Genomic DNA, 19,562 nt, shown 5'->3' on the forward strand with positions numbered 1-19,562 from the left:
GGATTTTACTCTTTCAAATGTTTATTATTGTAGCAATACGATTGTTAAAGTTAAGGATTTTTGTGATTTCTGTGAGGTCACCATAGTGACTTCTGTGTTGGCAGAGCAGCGCATATGGCACTGTTCAGTTTGTTTTGGGTTGTTATTAAATATACAGTTGATCCATCACCCCCTTGTTATGTTTATTTGATATACAGCAGTGGTCCCCAACCACAGGTACTGGTCTGTGAATCGATTGGTACCGGGCCGCACAAGAAATAAAAAAAATAAAAAATTAAAAAATAATTTATTTTATTTTTTATTTTATCAAATCAACATAAAAAAAACAAGATACACTTACAATTAGTGCACCAACCCAAAAAAAACTCCCTCTCCCATTTACACTCATTCGCACAAAAGGGTTGTTTCTTTCTGTTATTAATATTTCTGGTTCCTACATTATATATCAATATAATGATCATTATTATGATCATGGAAATGTATAAGAAACAAAAAAACAATGAAAGTGTCAACTGTATATGGCTTGTATATATGCATTTTCATGAAAGGAATAAAAAGAAAATGAATGAATGAATGAATATAGATCAATACAGTCTGCAGGGATACAGTCCGTAAGCACACATGATTGTATTTTTTTATGACCCAAAAAATTTTTAAAAAAAATAAATAAATAAACCCCCCCCCCCGGTCTGTGGGACAAATTTTTAAGCGTTGACCGGTCCGCAGTTACAAAAAGGTTGGGGACCACTGATATACAGTACTGTATTGCACTTCATTGTTTCTTATGAAGAAATTTGCTTCACTATACAAAGTTTTCGATTTTACAAACTCTGTTTAAGAATCAATTACCGTATTTTCCGGACAATAGAGCTCACAGGGATATAAGCTGCACCCAATAAATTTTAGAAGAAATCCCCCCCGCCCCCCATATATTAGCCGCACCGGACTATAAGTCTTTGATTGATTGATTGAAACTTTTATTAGTAGATTGCACAGTACAGTGCATATTCCGTACAATTGACCACTAAATGGTAACACCCGAATAAGTTTTTCAACTTGTTTAAGTCGGGGTCCACATTAATCAATTCATGGTAGATTAATACATTGCGAAATGAGTTATCCACACATACATTAATTGTTTCCAAACGGTGTCTGTAACACGGCAGTAAAACGGCTGATAAAACAAAACTGAAGTCATCGTCATGGACCCACTGTAGAAGGTAGCTCTCCAATCAGCTAAACAGACTCAATAACTTCACTGTGATGCCTTGGGGAGTTTACTGAAGATTTTTTTAAACTGAACAATACAAAAATAATGCCATTGTAAGTTAATAATACTAACACAGACACTCGTTAACGTGTTAGCATATTAGCTAATGCTAATTATGCCAGCGCCATTACATAACGATAGCACGTACAAATATGCATGAAAACACTCCTACAGACATCACACATGGGACGGTTTAGTAAGTATAAACAGTTTTAGTTACATTGTAAAACTCACAAACATTGCTTGGAGCGATGAATGAAGAATCCATACGAGTAGAAACGCTATAGACGGCTAAAAGTCTGAACGCCACATCTATTTCCGGTTGTTGAAAACACTAAATGGAGGGACACTGTAGCACCTGCAGTGAGCGAATTTGTCCAAAAGATGATGCCAAAGCAAAAACAATAAAACACTGTCTCAAGTTTTTTTGCATGTTTTTTTATGAACATATTTTTATTATTGCCGTCAACGAAAAATCCATAAATTAGAGGCAGGGTTTGAAGTGTACAAAAAAATAGCGGCTTGTATTCCGGAATTTACAGTAAGTTCGTAAATCGAGGTTCAACTGTAGTGGTAACGACAACGTGGTAACGTTAAACGTAAAGATGGAGAATCAATCCCATGTCTTACGTACTTTTCAAGCCGTGTTTCAGGCAGTGCTCCATCACCACGAAAAACTGCTGCAGGGGCGCGTAGTCCGAGTCCAGCGTGCGCCCGAGGTTGAGTGCCGACTCGATCAGGCCCTTGATGCTCAGCTTGGCCATGTTCATCAGGTTGAGGCGCTCGATGGTGATGGGGTCTTTAGGATCTGGACCAAACACAAGAGGGACAACAGGACAGAACCGTATGGTTATTGCGACTAAAGGGTTTCACTCAACAAAAAAACCCTAAAATGTTCAACAGAAAATCGTAGTATATGATAAACTAGGGCTGGGCGATATGGCAAAAAAAATTATCACAATTAATTTTTTCATATCATCCGATCTCTATTAAAACCACAATTTAAAAAAAAAATTATAGTCGGATTGCTTCATGCAGGATAATCCAGTATATTATCATATTTTCCAAACATGTTTTTTGTCTAAATGAAAATAAATAAAATACTTAACTTTACAGCAAACTACCCATCAAATTAATAAAAATTACAATAAATTGTACATTGTTCTTTACAGCATTTTACTGTAAGATGAAAAAATCTACTACAGTTTTTTGCGCTAAAATTCTGTTGACTTAGTTGACAGTTTTTGACTGTAAAATCTACGGTTGTTGTTTTTAACGGTGTAAAAAAATGGAAAGACGGTACATTTGTTTTTACGGTAGAAAAACTGGCAGCTAAGTTGCCAGAATAAAAAAAGAACTTGTACTGTTTTTCCATTCACAATATCATGTTGTAAAAACCAATGTCAATTTAGTAGTAAAATTCTGGCAACTAAGCTGCCAGCTTTTTCCGTAAAAAACAAAAAAACTAAATAGTGGTACTGTTTTTATATTTACCGTAAAATGTAAGAAATAAATACACAATTTTACACTAACTAAAGTTTTTACTGTAAAATCAACAGTCTACTTAAAAAAATATATAATAATGAAATCCAGTAGCAAATTCATACATTATTCGCTGTTACAAGCGTCCCTCTGATGGCAGCCATAACTGCCATGTGGCCCTCAATGAAAACCAGTTTGACATCCCTGGTCTAATACAAGAGCTTTATTATACGGACTATAGTGGCTCTAGCTAGCATGGTCTAGCATTGACAATAACAGCTGTGGCTGCAGTCAACCTCCTGATGTCAAGGGTGGTCAGCGTCTACAGTCTTCTTTGCGGTTTCAGTAAATAAATGTGTCGTAAATGAGTAAATAAATGTATAAGTAGAGATGTCCGATAATATCGGACTGCCGATATTATCGGCCGATAAATGCTTTAAAATGTAATATCGGAAATTATCGGTTTCAAAATGATCAGTATCGGTTTCAAAAAGTAAAATGTATGACTTTTTAAAACGCCGCTGTGTACACGGACGTAGGGAGAAGTACAGAGCGCCAATAAACCTTAAAGGCACTGCCTTTGTGTGCCGGCACAATCACATAATATCTACGGCTTTTCACACACACAAGTGAATGAAAGGCATACTTGGTCAACAGCCATACAGGTCACACTGAGGGTGACCGTATAAACAACTTTAACACTGTTACAAATATGCGCCACACTGTGAACCCACACCAAACAAGAATGACAACCACATTTCGGGAGAACATCCGCACCGTAACACAACATAAACACAACAGAACAAATACCCAGAACCCCTTGCAGCACTAACTCTTCCGGGACGCTACAATATACACCCCCCGCTACACCCTACCTAACCCCGCCCACCTCAAACTCCTCATGCTCTCTCAGAGCATGTCCCAAATTCCAAGCTGCTGTTTTGAGGCATGTTAAAAAAAATAATGCACTTTGTGACTTCAATAATAAATATGGCAGTGCCATGTTGGCATTTTTCTCCATAACTTGAGTTGATTTATTTTGGAAAACCTTGTTACATTGTTTAATGCATCCAGCGGGGCATCACAACAAAATTAGGCATAATAATGTGTTAATTCCACGACTGTATATATCGGTATCGGTTGATATCGGAATCGGTAATTAAGAGTTGGACAATATCGGATATCGGCAAAAAAGTGGTACCGTATAAAGTTATAAAAAAAAACAAAAAAAACAACACTATATTTTACAGTAAAATTTTGTAAATGGAAAGTTTTTACTGTAAAATCAAGAGTCTACTTAAAACAATGTATATAATTAATAATGAAATCCAAAGGCAAATTCATACATTATTCGCAGTTACAATCGGCCCTCGGATGGCAGCCATAAATGCGATGTGGCCCTCAATGAAAACTAAGTTTGACATCCCTGTGCTAGCTGATAACATGAGAGATCATTCCTAGGACAATTTGTTCCACAAAAACAGCAGCAACAAGAGACAACTGTTGGGGTAGAGATCCATAACAAGAGCCGCTTGTCAGGACGCATTTCCGGCTGCCTTTATCAGGATTGGTGGGAAGGCGTGGCAAGCGGAAGAGGAAGGAAGGAAGGAACAACATCCTTAACTGCAGTGTCATTGCTGCGCGTTAGGATGTTGTGTTTTACGCGCACGTTTAAGCACTTCCAGGCCGCCGGGCGACGACTATCAATGACGCCGCCCGTAACATGTTACCTTCATGGGCGGGCTCGGGGTCCGGGGTGAGGGAGATGTCGTTGAGCTCGCGCAGGCACAGCCACTCGCCGTCCACGGACACGCGGAAGTTGCAGAGATAAATGGTCTCCCGGGCGGCCTGGGTGATCTTGTCTGTGGTGGGAGTCGGGGTCTCGCTCTGAGGCGTCAGATCCGACATGATGATGACTCAGCAGATGCAAGGGTTGTGAAAAAAACAAAACAAAAAAAAACAAAGGAAGATAAAGAGAAACAAAAGGCAGAAGTGTTTTTGTTCCGGGAAAATGCCCTAGCAAAGGGTGAAAAAAAGAAAAAACCAAGACGAGGATGCTGTTAGCAGGTGTCTGTGGGGTTGCAGCCTCCTCGTCACCGTCTCTGAGACGCTGCTCTTCCTGCTGCGCCTCCTTCCCCCGTCGACCCCTTTTGTGCAGGCGAGGGAGTTAAGGATGCAAGGAGCGGCGACCCTCCTCCGCTAAGTCGCTCTGATTTTGGCTCGCCTGTGCACCGCCGCGGATACACACTGGGTGTTGACCAAGATGGCCGACTGTGGAGGAGGGCTGGGTGGCAGCCAGCACGGCGTCACGTGAGCAGATGGTGCATGCGTAAAAGAAGAGGGAGGAGGGCCAGAGAGAGGGGATGATAGTGGCGGTGGTCCCCAGAGAGGCCGGTAACGGTACGCCATAAACAAGGCTTGGCTTGGATGATTAGAGCATTTCATATTATGGTTATTGAAACAAAAATGTTCATTAATATCAGGGTAAAAAGTATTTACTAACTTGTATATACACTGAAATAGCTAAGCGTTATTAAAAAATACATTAACAGACACACAATAGATATCTTTATATTTACAACTCTGTCTTAAAGGGAAACTGCACTTTTTTTTGGAATTTTGCCCATCGTTCACAAACCTTATGAGAGACAAGAAGACAAAATGTTTTAAGTTAATTCTAATTTGTAATAATTAGAGATGTCCGATAATGGCTTTTTTTTGCCGATATTCCGATATTGTCCAACTCTTAATTACCGATTCCGATATCAACCAATACCGATATATACCGTATTTTTCGGACTATAAGTCACAGTTTTTTTTCATAGTTTGGCCGGGGGTGCGACTTATACTCAGGAGCGACTTAGGTGTGAAATTATTAACATATTACTGTAAAATATCAAATAATATAATTTAGCTCATTCACTTAAGAGACTAGACGTATAAGATTTCATGGGATTTAGCGATTAGGAGTGACAGATTGTTTGGTAAACGTATAGCATGTTCTATATGTTATAGTTATTTGAATGACTCTTACCATAATATGTTACGTTAATATACCAGGCACGTTCTCAGTTGGTTATTTATGCCTCATAACGTACACTTATTCAGCCTGTTGTTCACTATTCTTTATTTATTTTAAATTGCCTTTCAAATGTCTATTCTTGGTGTTGGGTTTTATCAAATAAATTTCCCCAAAAAATGCGACTTATACTCCAGTGCGACTTATATATGTTTTTTTCCTTCTTTATTATGCATTTTTACGATAATTTTCATTTAAAACGGTAATAATAACCGTCTGGAGTTTTACTGCAGTGGCGCAGTTGGGAGAGTGACCGTGCCAGCAATCTGAGGGTTCCTGGTTCAATCCCCACCTTCTACTAACCTCGCCACGTCCGTTGTGCCCTTGAGCGAGACACTTCACCCTTGCTCCTGATGGGTGGTGGTTAGGGCCTTGTATGGCAGCTCTCGCCATCAGTGTGTGAATGTGCGTGTGAATGGGTGAATGTGGAAATAGTGTCAAAGCGCTTTGAGTACCTTGAAGGTAAAAAAGCGCTATACAAGTATAACCCATAACCCATATTGTTATAACGCTAATCATTCCATCCCCAATGCAGTGAAACCTCGATTAACGAACCTATCATTACACAAACTTTTTGATTTACGAACGGCAGACCGAAAGAAAATATGCTTAGTTGTACGAACCATGCCTTATTTAAAGTAACAAAAAGGTCAAAAGATTTCAGTGTTTGTAGAAGTACTTTCGGAGCACATTCAACAATACCGCAATAATAATTTCAGTCACAATAACCGTGGTATGAAATGTTCATATCATTAACCCCTACTACGAAACCATAACACTTCCTGTCCCTCCTTTAATTTTTACTTTATTTTAATTGTTTGTTGATTCTATTTTTACATATACAGTTGCCAGAAATACAATTAAATACATGTCAAATGTAATTTTCCCCAAACACGTAACCTGCAAAAAAATATATAAAATAACAAATAAAAATACAAAAAAAATACAAAATTTAAAAGACAAACGAAAAAAACAAAAATAACCCAAAACATGCATCAGTCAAATAAGCACAGGCAAGTATTGACATGAAGCCCCAGACAACTGCCCTCCTGAATGTCCCCAACATGGTGCAGCAATACACAAACGCAAACAAAAGGCTCATCACTTATCTACAGTACAGGCCAAACGTTTGGACCTCCTTCTCATTCAATGCGTTTTCTTTATTTTCATGACTATTTACATTGTAGATTGTCACTGAAGGCATCAAAACTATGAATGAACACATGTGGAGTTATGTACTTAACAAAAAAAGGTGAAATAACTGAAAACCTGTTTTCTATTCCAGTTTCTTCAAAATAGCCACCCTTTGCTCTGATTACTGCTTTGCACACTCTTGGCATTCTCTCGATGAGCTTCAAGAGGTAGTCATCTGAAATGGTTTTCACTTCACAGGTGTCATAGTTTTGAAGCCTTCAGTGACAATCTACAAAAGGGGTCACCAACGTGGTGCCCGCGGGCACCAGGTAGCCCGTAAGGACCAGATGAGTAGCCCGCTGGCCTGTTCTAAAAATAGCTCAAATAGCAGCACTTACCAGTGAGCTGCCTCTATTTTTTAAATTGTATTTATTTACTAGCAAGCTGGTCTCGCTTTGCTCGGCATTTTTAATTCTAAGAGAGACAAAACTCAAATAGAATTTGAAAATCCAAGAAAATATTTTAAAGACTTGGTCTTCACTTGTTTAAATACATTTATTTATTTTTTTACTTTGCTTCTTATAACTTTCAGAAAGACAATTTTAGAGAAAAAAAATCCAACCTTAAAAATGATTTTAGGATTTTTAAACACATATATCTATGCAATGCCAGGCTTCCCACTAACAGACAAAGAAACATAACAGATTTGGTGTCCAGTTCAAAGTGTGACATGATGTATTTAAAAATTTGAGAGTTGACTTTTACATGAGTTATTATTTGTACAAACATGGTGCAAAGTAATTCATGATTTGTTAAAAAATGTTAGTGGCTAGCTAGTTAAAATGGGATATTGTGATTTCACAAGACTGTCTTAGAAGTGATCATTTGAAAATGTTCAATTTGAAAAATGTGCACTTAGAGAAAATATTTAAAAAAAGTGTTGTATATTGATATTTATCTGTTTCTATATATATTTATTGTGAGGAATCATTAGGATGATCAGTGTTTCCACAAAGATAAACATAATTAATTATTAATAATAACAGAGTTAAAGGTAAATTGAGCAAATTGGCTATTTCTGGCAATTAATTTAAGTGTGTATCAAACTGGTAGCCCTTCGCATTAATCAGTACCCAAGAAGTAGCTCTTGGTTTCAAAAAGGTTGGTGACCCCTGATCTACAATGTAAATAGTCATGAAAATAAAGAAAACGCATTGAAATGAGAAGGTGTGTCCAAACTTTTGGCCCGTACTGTACATTTCAATTAGTTTTCAATCAGGGTTAAATTGGAGATCAGTCCCTTTGACATATTTTAGGAAAGTCCCTCCTTTAATTTGTTCCGCGTGGAACATGGTACCGTAATGAAACTCCCATTACAGAAGCATGCAACATTCTGAGCAAGGGACTCCACAGTAGCACATGTCTCCTATTAGGAAAATGTAATTACGAAGAAGAAGCGCTGCAAATCACGGATGATGTCGGAAATCACGGGATGCAGTCACCTCCGCCTGAAGACCGTGACACAGCATTACAACTGAAAAAAGTGCATGTTTACTTGCAACATGACTGTCGATGGGACAACAGAGACATGTGCATAGTTCCTAAAGACAGGGTCTAAAAGAAAAAAATAAAACCTATTAAACAAAAAATGCCGCATTTGAAGTTAAGGCTTCGCTACAGATCTTAAAATGTAGCCTGGTGCCTTGCCAATCATTCGGCAGTCAGTTACAGATGTGGAAGCTGTAAGTCTGAACATTGTGATTATTCTTTAGCATGATCCATCCATCCATCCATCCATCTTCAACCGCTTATCCGGAATCGGGTCGCGGGGTCAACAGCTCCAGCAAAGACCCCCAGACTTCCCTCTCCAGAGCAACATTAGCGACTTCCTCCTGGGGAATCCCGAAGCGTTCCCAGGCCAGAGAGGAGATGTAATCCCCCCATCTGGTCCTTGGCCTGCCGCAGGGTCTCCTCCCAGTGGGACGTGCAACGAGGACCTCCCTAGGGAGACGCTCGTGAGGCATCCGCACGAGATGCCCGAACCACCTAAGCTGGCTCCTTCCCAAGCGAAGGAGCACCGGCTCTACTCCGAGTCTCTCTCGGGTGACTGGACTTCTCACCCTATCTCTAAGGGAGATGCCAGCCACCCTTCTGAGGGAACTCATTTCGGCCGCTTGTATCCGCGATCTTATTCTTTCGGTCATGACCATAGGTGAGAGTAGGAATGTAGATAGCTCGGTAGACCGAGAGCTTTGCCTTCTGGCTCAGCTCCCGTTTCGTCACAACAGTGCAGCAGAGAGACTGCAATACTGCCCCAGCTGCTCCGATTCTCCGGCTGATTTCCTTCTCCGTCTTTCCCTCACTCGTGAACAAGACCCCAAGATACTTAAACTCCTCCACCTGGGACAGAGTCTCGCCCCCTACCCGGACTGTACAATCCATCGGTTTCCTGCTGAGAACCATGGCCTCAGATTTGGAGATGCTGATCCTCATTCCAGCCGCTGAACACTCGGCTGCGAACCGATCCAGTGAGAGCTGAAGGTCACGAACCGAAGGTGCCATCAGGACCACATCATCTGCAAAGAGCAGTGACGCAACCTTTAGCCCCCAAGACGTATACCCTCTCCGCCATGGCCACGACTCCGCCTAGAAATCCTGTCCATGAAAATCACAAACAGGATAGGTGACAGAGCGCAGCCCTGGCGGAGACCAACCCCCACTGGAAACGGATCCGACCTACATCCAAGCACCCGAACACAACTCTCGCTTTGGTTGTACAGAGATTGGATGGCCCTCAGCAGGGTTCCCCTCACTCCGTACTCCCTCAGCACCTCCCACAAGATCTCCCGGGGGACGCGGTCATACGCCTTCTCCGAATCCACAAAGCACATGTAGACTGGATAGGCATACTCCCAGGCCTTCTCCAGGATTCCCGCAAGAGTAAAGAGCTGGTCAGTTGTTCCACGACCAGGACGGAATCCTCTCTTTAGCATGATGTCGCTGTTAAAACCTTACCAAAATGTTAGCATGTAGCATGCTGCTAATGTTTTTGTCCTGTCTCACTCCTTACTTAATTTTACATTATTTTTGCGATACATGTCATCGACAAGTGGATCAAGTGCCCAATGGCGCTCCTTGCAAACACACTGGTGTGGACAAACACAGCTCGTTAACATTAAAGCTGCAGACACACAAATGTTCCAAGTGGGGCTAACTGAAAGCACTTTCAAACTGTCTGAATTCCAGTAGCAAAGCTACATTTTGGACACCACATTTCCAACACATTATTGAGGGACCTCTGACCTCTGTTGAACAATACTATAATATGCACTGTAAAAAGTCTGTAGATCTTACGGTAAAAAACTGGCAGCTCAGTTGTCAGGATTTTACTGTAAAAATAAAAATGATATCGTTTTTCCATTAACAGTAATTTTTGTAAAAATTACTGTAAATTTAATGATCAAACTTGGGTTACCAAGCTACCATTTTACAGTAAAATCTACAGATAAATTTTTTTTACAGTGTGGGGACTTAATTTATTTTTTACACTGGTATAGGATAGAATGTGATTAAGTTAAGTTATGTGTTAAAATGTTCAGATATTGTGTTTTTAAAAACAATGGAAATTATGTTTCAAGTAAAGAACAACAGCCTTCCAGCTTGTATTCTTAGGTTTTTGTTTTTTTTAATTGAGAGGAGAAAACTATAATTTACGGGGGATATTGATTTTTGAAATATGTAAACTAAGAACAAATATAAAATACAAATGCATTTCAGTTTTAGGAGTTAAATGTTGGAACAAGCTCAGTGATTGAATGTTTTAAAGCCCCACGGCACATCCTAAAAATACTATTAAAATAAATAAAAACATAACAAAAGTGGAATAAAAAAGCTTACAGGTGAAATGTAATTTAGAAAAAGTTGCGATGTTGACTAATAAAACAAAGCGTTTTTTTTTATATTTAAAACTGTCATTGCTCAAAACATAATATTGAATCAAAATCAATGTTTTTATGAATTATTGACCTATCAAAGTCTCCGATTACTTCACATCAAATGTTCCAATTTGAAAAATATTTTGCATATTTTGTGTTTGCCATAAAAACACATGGTTTGTTTTGACAAAAAGGGCAAAAAACAAACAAACAAAAAAACAACTTAAAAAAAAAAAATTGGACGGAGGGATCTGAAGTTGATGAATGTTATAACTGAATAAATTTACATGTGCATAAAAATGTGTTTTCTTTTGTGTTATTTTTTTAATGAATTACGTAGCGTTTATGACAACCTTTTTCCAAAACACAATATAGAATGTGAGATATAACAGGATAATGCATACATTTATCATTCCTTTTCAAAACGGTTACAAAAAAGTGGGACCCCCAAAATTTACGGTGGGACCCCGTTTTTATGACTTGATGGACCCCATTTTGAAAATTCCTAGCGCCAACACTGACTATAGCACATAGATACTACACATTCCATACTATTCAATAAAAGGTTAAATGAGGACAGTTTGACTTTGGAACAGATCATTTATTTTTCTCATTATTTTCCTATAGGACAGTTAACAAAGTTATTTTTTCTGTAGTTATCATTACGTATATGTATTGTTGCATTTGAACAACTGTGTTGTTGATAATAGAGGTAAATTATTGGTATTGTTCATTATCAATAGCACTATTTCTATTGGTATGTGTATTGCTTCATTTGTAGTGTAATAATGCTCATTGTCATTTCTGTATTATTATTTATTTCACTAACTGCTTCTTTGCTATCACTTTTATCATCATATTTGTACATATCATATTTGCTGATGTTGCTCTATTGTTGTTGTTACTATTATTTTTGTTGTGTTTGCTGTTGTTGTCTATCTGTCTTATCCCCCTCTTGTCCCCACAATTTCCCCCTCTGTCTTCCTTTTTCTCTCTCTTTCTATCCCCTCCTGCTCCGGCCCGGCTGCACCAAATGATAATAGAAATACATTTAATAAAGTCAAATACAAATAAGGCAACAAGAGAAGTATTCCACACTTCTCTTTTGTAAAGTAAATTTGCACAGCCGATATGGGCATCTACATCAACTACCGTATTTTTCGGAGTATAAGTCGCACCAGCCAAAAATGCATAATAAAGAAGGGGAAAAACATATAAGTCGCATTTTTGGGGGAAATGTATTTGATAAAACCCAACTAGGGCTGCAACAACTAATCGATTAAAATTGATTATAAAAATAGTTGGCGATTAATTTAGTCATCGATTCGTTGGATCTATGCTATGCGCAGGTGCAGAGGTTACTTTTTAAAATTGTTTTATAAACCTTTATTTATAAACTGCAACATTTACAAACAGCTGAGAAACAATAATCAAAATAAGTATGGTGCCAGTATGCTGTTTTTTTTTCAATAAAATACTGGAAAGATTAGAAATGTAGTTTGTCTATTTTATCCGATTATTAATCAATTAATCAAAGTAATAATCAACATATTAATCGATTATCAAATTAGTTGCAGCCCAAAACCCAACACCAAGAATAGACATTTGAAAGGCAATTTAAAATAAATAAATAGTGAACAACAGGCTGAATAAGTGTACGTTATATGAGGCATAAATAACCAACTGAGAACGTGCCTGGTATGTTAACGTAACATATTATGGTAAGTGTCATTCAAATAACTATAACATGTAGAACATGCTATACGTTTACCAAACAATCTGTCACTCCTAATCACTAAATCCCATGAAATCTTATAAGTCTAGTCTCTTACGTGAGTAAGCTAAATAATATTATTTGATAATTTACGGTAATGTGTTAATAATTTCACACATAAGTCGCTCCTGAGTATAAGTCGCACCCCCGGCCAAACTATGAAAAAAACTGCGCCTTATAGTACGAAAAATACGGTATATGATTTGCCTGAGAAGCTGGACAAGACAAAAAAATAAAATAAAAAATTATATAGATACGTTAATTTTAAACATTCGCAAATATGATTGCAGTATTCACAGCTCCAATAAAAATATGTTTTGTGTGTTTTAGTACGTTAAAGTAGTAAAACAATTCTAAAACAAACAGAAGGTCTAACACGAGACACGTGGTCATGTGATGACTCGACTTGTTGACATTAGCTGGAATTAGCTTACATTTCTATCAAGTCATGTAGTGGTTTATCATCTTTTACTTCTACAGTCTCAGTTTGAATCTTATACCGCATTCATAAACCAGGTAAAACAGAAAACGTTAAATTAATAGATTATACATAGAGTTATGTAGGGAGTTCCTGTGGACAAGACATGTTAGCTTGTTCAGTTAGCATGAGAACCAGGAAGTTTAACAAAAATGGAGGTCGTAAAAAAAAAAAAAAGTGTGTTAATTTTTTATTTGTACTCACTTTTACGTTTCGGGTCCATCCTCTCAATGTGGAAGTCATACTTGACAGGCGGGGAGGGCGGCAGCGACACCGCCTTCCCGAAGCCGACGCTGGCGGAGCTCAGAGCCTCCTTGAAATAGATGACGGAGGTCGGCGAGAGCGTCTCGTCGGCGCTGTCCGCGTGTCCGTTCTCCTCCGAGGGACTCACCCCGCCGCGGCGCTGCGGAGGAGAAGCGTCCCGAAGCGGCGCGTCCCGGTCCGCCATCCTCGCCAGCGAATCCCGGAGGAAACTCACTGCATGTGACCCGCGAGGCGGCTCCCTGCGCTGGGCGAGCTAGGCGCGGCTAGCCTCGGTCTCTCATGGAGGTCGATGTACGGAAACAGAAACAGTCCCGACGGTCTTAATCCTCCAGCTTTGCGCCACAATTGTGCAGCTAAAATGACTCAATGGATGATGTCCTCCCCGCCGTCCAGCAAAACATGCACATTTAGTGCGAATTTTCTTCTTCTCCTCCCTGTATTTGATCGGTTGTCATGATGCGTGACGCACTACCGCCCCCTCTGTTGATTCTAGCGCATTGCAGGTGCATCTCAAATGACAAATTGTGCAATAGTTATCAGAATCATCCATCCATCAATGTTTCCCACACATTCATTTATTTGTGGCGGCCCGCCACGAAAGAATTACGTCCACCACAAATTAAAAAAAATAAAATAAAAACTTTTTTTGTTGTTGTTGTTGTCCTGTCCAGCTTCTCAGGCAAATCATATAGTTAATGTAGATGCTCATATAGGCTGTTCAGATTTACTTTACAAAAGAGAAGTGTAGGATACTTCTCTTGTTGCCTTATTTGTATTTGACCACTACTGTTTTCTGTTATTATTTATTTATTTGTTACTGACTGTGGCAGGACACCTCTGCCTCTGTTTCACTTTATGTTGCTGGTAAATAATATGGTTGTAGTAGTAGGCTAAAGTTAAATTATTTAGTATGCACTAATTAAAGGGGCAGAGCTTTAAGAGACATTTTAGCTTTTATATTTTATAAAATATATTTTTTGTAACAACCACAATTAATAAATATATTTCAGTGAATAACTTATTGTTCAAATCTGTATATAAATATGTACATAAAGTGTTGTAATTATATTGTAAAATGGATGGATGGACGTTTAAAACAAAACTGTTATTATTAATTAGTAAGTATACATTTTTTGAGCCTTTTTAGAGAAAATCATATCATTGTAGTAAATTATGCAAATTACTCGATGATGTCATGATGACCACGCCCATAGCCACGCCCCCACCGCCACAGGTATCTTGGCAGTTTATGGGAAACACTGATCCATCCATCCATTTTCTACCGCTTGTCCCTTTTGGGGTCGCGGTGGGTGCTGGCATACTTGCCAACCTTGAGACCTCAGAATTCATCATCATCATCATCATCATCGGCGGTCACTCCTCCTGGTAGGGGGGTATCCCTTTATGGAGGATGCCTGTGCGTGACTTTGTTTAACGTGGGGAGACTGGTGCACAGACAGTCACCACACGATCCTTGACAGATCCGGGTCAGGGTCCGGTTGCATGGAGTCCAAGACGACTGGGGACCCTTTTCTGCTGCAGCCTTCATCCCCCATCTCAGCCGTTGTGACGCTCCATAGGGTTAGCAATCATCCTCCGCCTGTTCCACCGTTGAGGTCTTGGGTCGTTATTTCCCCATAACTGGGCCCACATGGATGTGGGGGTGCCTTCTTCCGCCATCGCAGCCGTTGAGGTCTTCACCATATCCCTGGCTAGGGGGCAGTCAGGTACTAGGCCTTTGCCAAGGGCCACCTGGGGTAACAGTAGTAATTTAACAATTTAATCTTAAAATATGGGACGACTCCGTATTATAAGGGACGGGTGGCAACCCTATACACTCACCTTTCACTATTTGAGTAGCCTTTGTTCTGCCATTTGCGTACTGGTGAGCGATCTCTGAATCCGGGAACATATCCTTCACGGATTTGTTGAAAACATCCGCAAATGAGAACGGGATGTTGCTTGTAGCTATCAGCATAGCCATCTTTGTCTCGGCATAAGTTACACCGTCGGGTCTCCATTTAGCAAGGCGGCCCATAATACTGGGCTGTGACCGGTGCTTCTCTGACCGTTCATGAGTGACTATATCCGTTCGGCCACCGTGTTCAATGGAGAAGTCTGATCTACAAAATGTGCAGGCAGCATACCCCTTCCCCTTCGAGCTGTCCTGGATGAACTGAAATTATTTTTTCCAATCATTTTGGAACTTGCAAGCGTACTTCTTCTTCTTCTTACTCGTCGTCGCCATTTCTCTTCGTCTGCTTCGTCTTCTGTTCTGATTGCAGCGCTTGACTTCTAGGTGTAACCATTATTACTGTCCGGCCGGAAACGGCGCCCAGTGAAGGATGGTGTAGCAATATTATTGTCCGGGTGGAAATCGGGAGAAATTCGTGAGAATGGTGGCCCCGGGAGATTTTGGGGAGGGTTGGCAAGTATGGGTGCTGGAGCCTATCTCAGTTGCATTCGGGCGGTAGGCGGGGTACACCCTGGACAAGTTGCCACCTCATCGCAGGGTCAACACAGACAACATTCACACTCACATCCACACACTAGGGCCAATTTAGTGTTGCCAATCAACCTATCCCCAGGTGCATGTCTTTGGAGGTGGGAGGAAGCCGGAGTACCCGGAGGGAACCCCACGCAGTCACGGGGAGAACATACAAACTCCAAACAGAAAGACCCCGAGCCCGGGATTGAACTCAGGACCTTCGTAGAAATACTTTAATAATCCCCGAGGAGAAATTAAGATTTTCAGCACAATCCCATTCAAGAGCACACAATCATTCAATCAATCAATGTTTACTTATCTAGCCCTAAATCACAAGTGTCTCAAAGGGCTGCACAAGCCACAACGACATCCTCGGCTCAGATCCCACATCAGGGCAAGAAAAAACTCAACCCCTTTTTAGACCAGTTGATCTGCCGTTTTTTTCTTTTCTCCTCTGCCCCCCACTCTCTTGTGGAAGGGGGGGGGGGGGGGTCACAGGTCCGGTGGCCATGGATGAAGTGCTGGCTGTCCAGAGTCGGGACCCTGGGTGGACCGCTCGCCTGTGCATCGGTTGGGGACATCTCTGCGCTGCTGACCCGTCCTGCTGGCCCCACTAGGGACTGGACTCCCACTATTATGTTAGATCCACTATGGACTGGACTTTTCACAATATTATGTCAGACCCACTTAGTCCATTGCATCCGGTCCACCCTAGAGAGGGGTGGGGGGTGACCCACATATGCGGTCCTCTCCAAAGTTTGTCATAGTCTTTCACATCGACGTCCCATTGGGGTTGTGAGTTTTTCCTTGCCTTTATGTGGGCTCTGTACCGCGGATGTCGTTGTGGCTTGTGCAGCCATTTGAGACACTTGTGATTTAGGGCTATATAAGTAAACATTGATTGATTGACTGATTGAACCCAATGGGATGACAATGAGACACCTTGGAGGGGACCGCAAAAAAATCTAAATTAATTGAAAACTTTTAACAATGACTGGACAACAAAGTATGAATGTTTTGCCCCGAGCAAATACCCGAGTCGTTGTTCCCTGTCGGACATTTTAAGCGACGAACACGGTGTTCTAGACAAGCAGCAACAATGGTATTTGTTGTTAGTTTTGTATTAAATTGATACATTTTGTTATGTATTTTGTATACACGGTCGTCTTGTTTTTGGCTTAGAGTAACTCTGGTAATCAAAGCTCGTTAAATACACATAGCGCTAAACTTGACCAATAAAGGGCGATAACGCTACACCTTAGGTTTAATTGTGATGAGCCACATTCATTGTGTGCAATGGTTGATGTGGCTGTTGTTTAATTTGTATATGCGTAAACATTTGTAGTTAATTGTGTGAATGTATTTACACTTAACCTTCTATTTGATTTTTGTAAAATATTCAGTGAACATTATTGTATGTAAAATACACAATGGACGTTATACTTTTGTGATATTTATTTTATGTTTATATTTTCTGTCTAAATGAAGGACGAAATGCAAAGACACACAATTAAGGAAGGAAAATAATTCAAAATATTTGATTTATTTTTTGTTTATTTTTTTTCATAAAGAAATACAATCATGTGTGCTTACGGATTATATCTCTGCAGACTGTATTGATCTATATTGATATATAATGTATAATTGTGTTTTTTATATCAATTTAATTAAAAAAATAAAAATAAAAATGTATTTCTTGCGTGGCCCGGTACCAATCGGTCCGCGGACCGGTACCGGGCCGTGGCCCGGTGGTTGGGGAGCACTGGACTATGGGGTTTGTTTTCCCGGAATGCAAAGGAAAGTTGGCGTGGGCAAGGCGTGAGGGTAAGGACATCTTTTAATTATTACTATTAAAAAGGAACAAAAGGCGCGCACAAGGCGGAAGTACAAAAACTTGGCTAATGAAACAAAATCTTGCACAAAGGCAGAAACTATGAACATGAAGCAAAACATCACTAAGTGTGGCATTAATAACAAAAACTTACTTGGCATGGAACTATGGAAACATGGGTAGCAGAAGTCATCAGAGGTAAACAGGGGTCACAGAGTTAATGTTGCCAGGCCGACCAACAGAAAATCCATCCATCCATTTTCTACCGCTTATTCCCTCTGGGGTCGTGGGGGGTGGGGCGCTGGAGCCTATCTCAGCTACAATCGGGTGGAAGGCGGGGTACACCCTGGACAAGCCGCCACCTCATCGCAGACCAACAGAAAATGAAAAGCTTAAAAAACACAGACATGATTAACAACAGGTGCGTGAGTGCGAATGAATCAGGTGTGTGACATGAGGGCAGGTGAAAACTAATGGGTTGTCATGGAAACAAAAGAGGGAGTGAAAAAACAGGAACTGACAACATCCAAAAAAGCACATGGCCAAACAAAACATGATCACACAGACATGACAACATGTGTTCATTCATAGTTTTGATGCCTTCAGTGACAATCTACAATGTAAATAGTCATGAAAATAAAGAAAACGCATTGAAATGAGAAGGTGTGTCCAAACTTTTGGCCCGTACTGTACATTTCAATTAGTTTTCAATCAGGGTTAAATTGGAGATCAGTCCCTTGACATATTTTAGGAAATGTATAATTGTAGCAATATATACATATATATACACTACCGTTCAAAAGTTTGGGGTCACATTGAAATGTCCTTATTTTTGAAGGAAAAGCACTGTACTTTTCAATGAAGATAACTTTAAACTAGTCTTAACTTTAAAGAAATACACTCTATATATTGCTAATATGGTAAATGACTATTCTAGCTGCAAATGTCTGTTTTTTGGTGCAATATCTACATAGGTGTATAGAGGCCCATTTCCAGCAACTATCACTCCAGAGTTCTAATGGTACAATGTGTTTGCTCATTGTCTCAGAAGGCTAATTGATGATTAGAAAACCCTTGTGCAATCATGTTCACACATCTGAAAACAGTTTAGCTCGTTACAGAAGCTACAAAACTGACCTTCCTTTGAGCAGATTGAGTTTCTGGAGCATCACATTTGTGGGGTCAATTAAACGCTCAAAATGGCCAGAAAAAGAGAACTTTCATCTGAAACTCGACAGTCTATTCTTGTTCTTAGAAATGAAGGCTATTCCACAAAATTGTTTGGGTGACCCCAAACTTTTGAACAGTAGTATATATATATATATATATATATATATATATATATATATATATATATATATATATATATATATATATATATATATATATATATATATATATATACATATATATGTATAATTCTATACATATATATGTAAAAAAAATTTTTTTTTTTTTTTTTTTCAATTTATTTTTCTACTGTGTCCTTGAGTGCCTAAAAATGTGGCCTTTAAGTAAAATGAATTTCTATTATTATTAATATTATTATTATATGAATCCCCTTCCTACTGTAAAAATGTGCTACAAAAGCTACCCTACTAACAGTAGCATGCTAACAGGTATCATTCGTCATGTAACAAAAAAACTTGACGCTGAGGTGTATACCTGCAAAATGTGCAAACAAAATCTATCACGCTAACAGTAGAATGCTAACGATTGTGCCACGGGCCGTCAAAAAATAGCTACGGGCCGCAAATGGCCCCCGGACCGCACGTTGGACACCTCTGACTTAGACATTGTTTAGCTGCAAAGTCATCATCATCATCA

General features: G+C 39.6%; 1 protein-coding gene across 6 annotated transcripts in view; it reads right to left on the bottom strand.

Moving 5' to 3' along the window:
- The window catches only part of rufy3 (RUN and FYVE domain containing 3), a 41,562-nt gene extending 23,533 nt beyond the window's left edge, over positions 1 to 18,029 (bottom strand). The window contains exons 1-3 of one of the 6 annotated variants that reach the window (XM_062025076.1): positions 13,733 to 13,845; positions 13,357 to 13,700; positions 1,905 to 2,078 (exon numbers count right to left, since the gene is read on the bottom strand). In XM_062025076.1, coding sequence (XP_061881060.1) covers positions 1,905 to 2,078; positions 13,357 to 13,600 — 418 coding nt within the window. In that variant the 5' untranslated portion in view covers positions 13,601 to 13,700; positions 13,733 to 13,845. Of the gene's footprint in view, positions 1 to 1,904; positions 2,079 to 4,482; positions 5,034 to 13,356; positions 13,855 to 17,889 lie in introns of those variants that run through there. The other 5 variants (XM_062025078.1, XM_062025075.1, XM_062025077.1 and 2 more) reach the window with 5 other exon arrangements.
- Positions 18,030 to 19,562: the final 1,533 nt, after the last annotated feature.

The sequence above is a fragment of the Entelurus aequoreus genome, linkage group LG17 (assembly GCF_033978785.1).
Source record: "Entelurus aequoreus isolate RoL-2023_Sb linkage group LG17, RoL_Eaeq_v1.1, whole genome shotgun sequence".
Classification (NCBI taxonomy): domain Eukaryota; kingdom Metazoa; phylum Chordata; class Actinopteri; order Syngnathiformes; family Syngnathidae; genus Entelurus; species Entelurus aequoreus.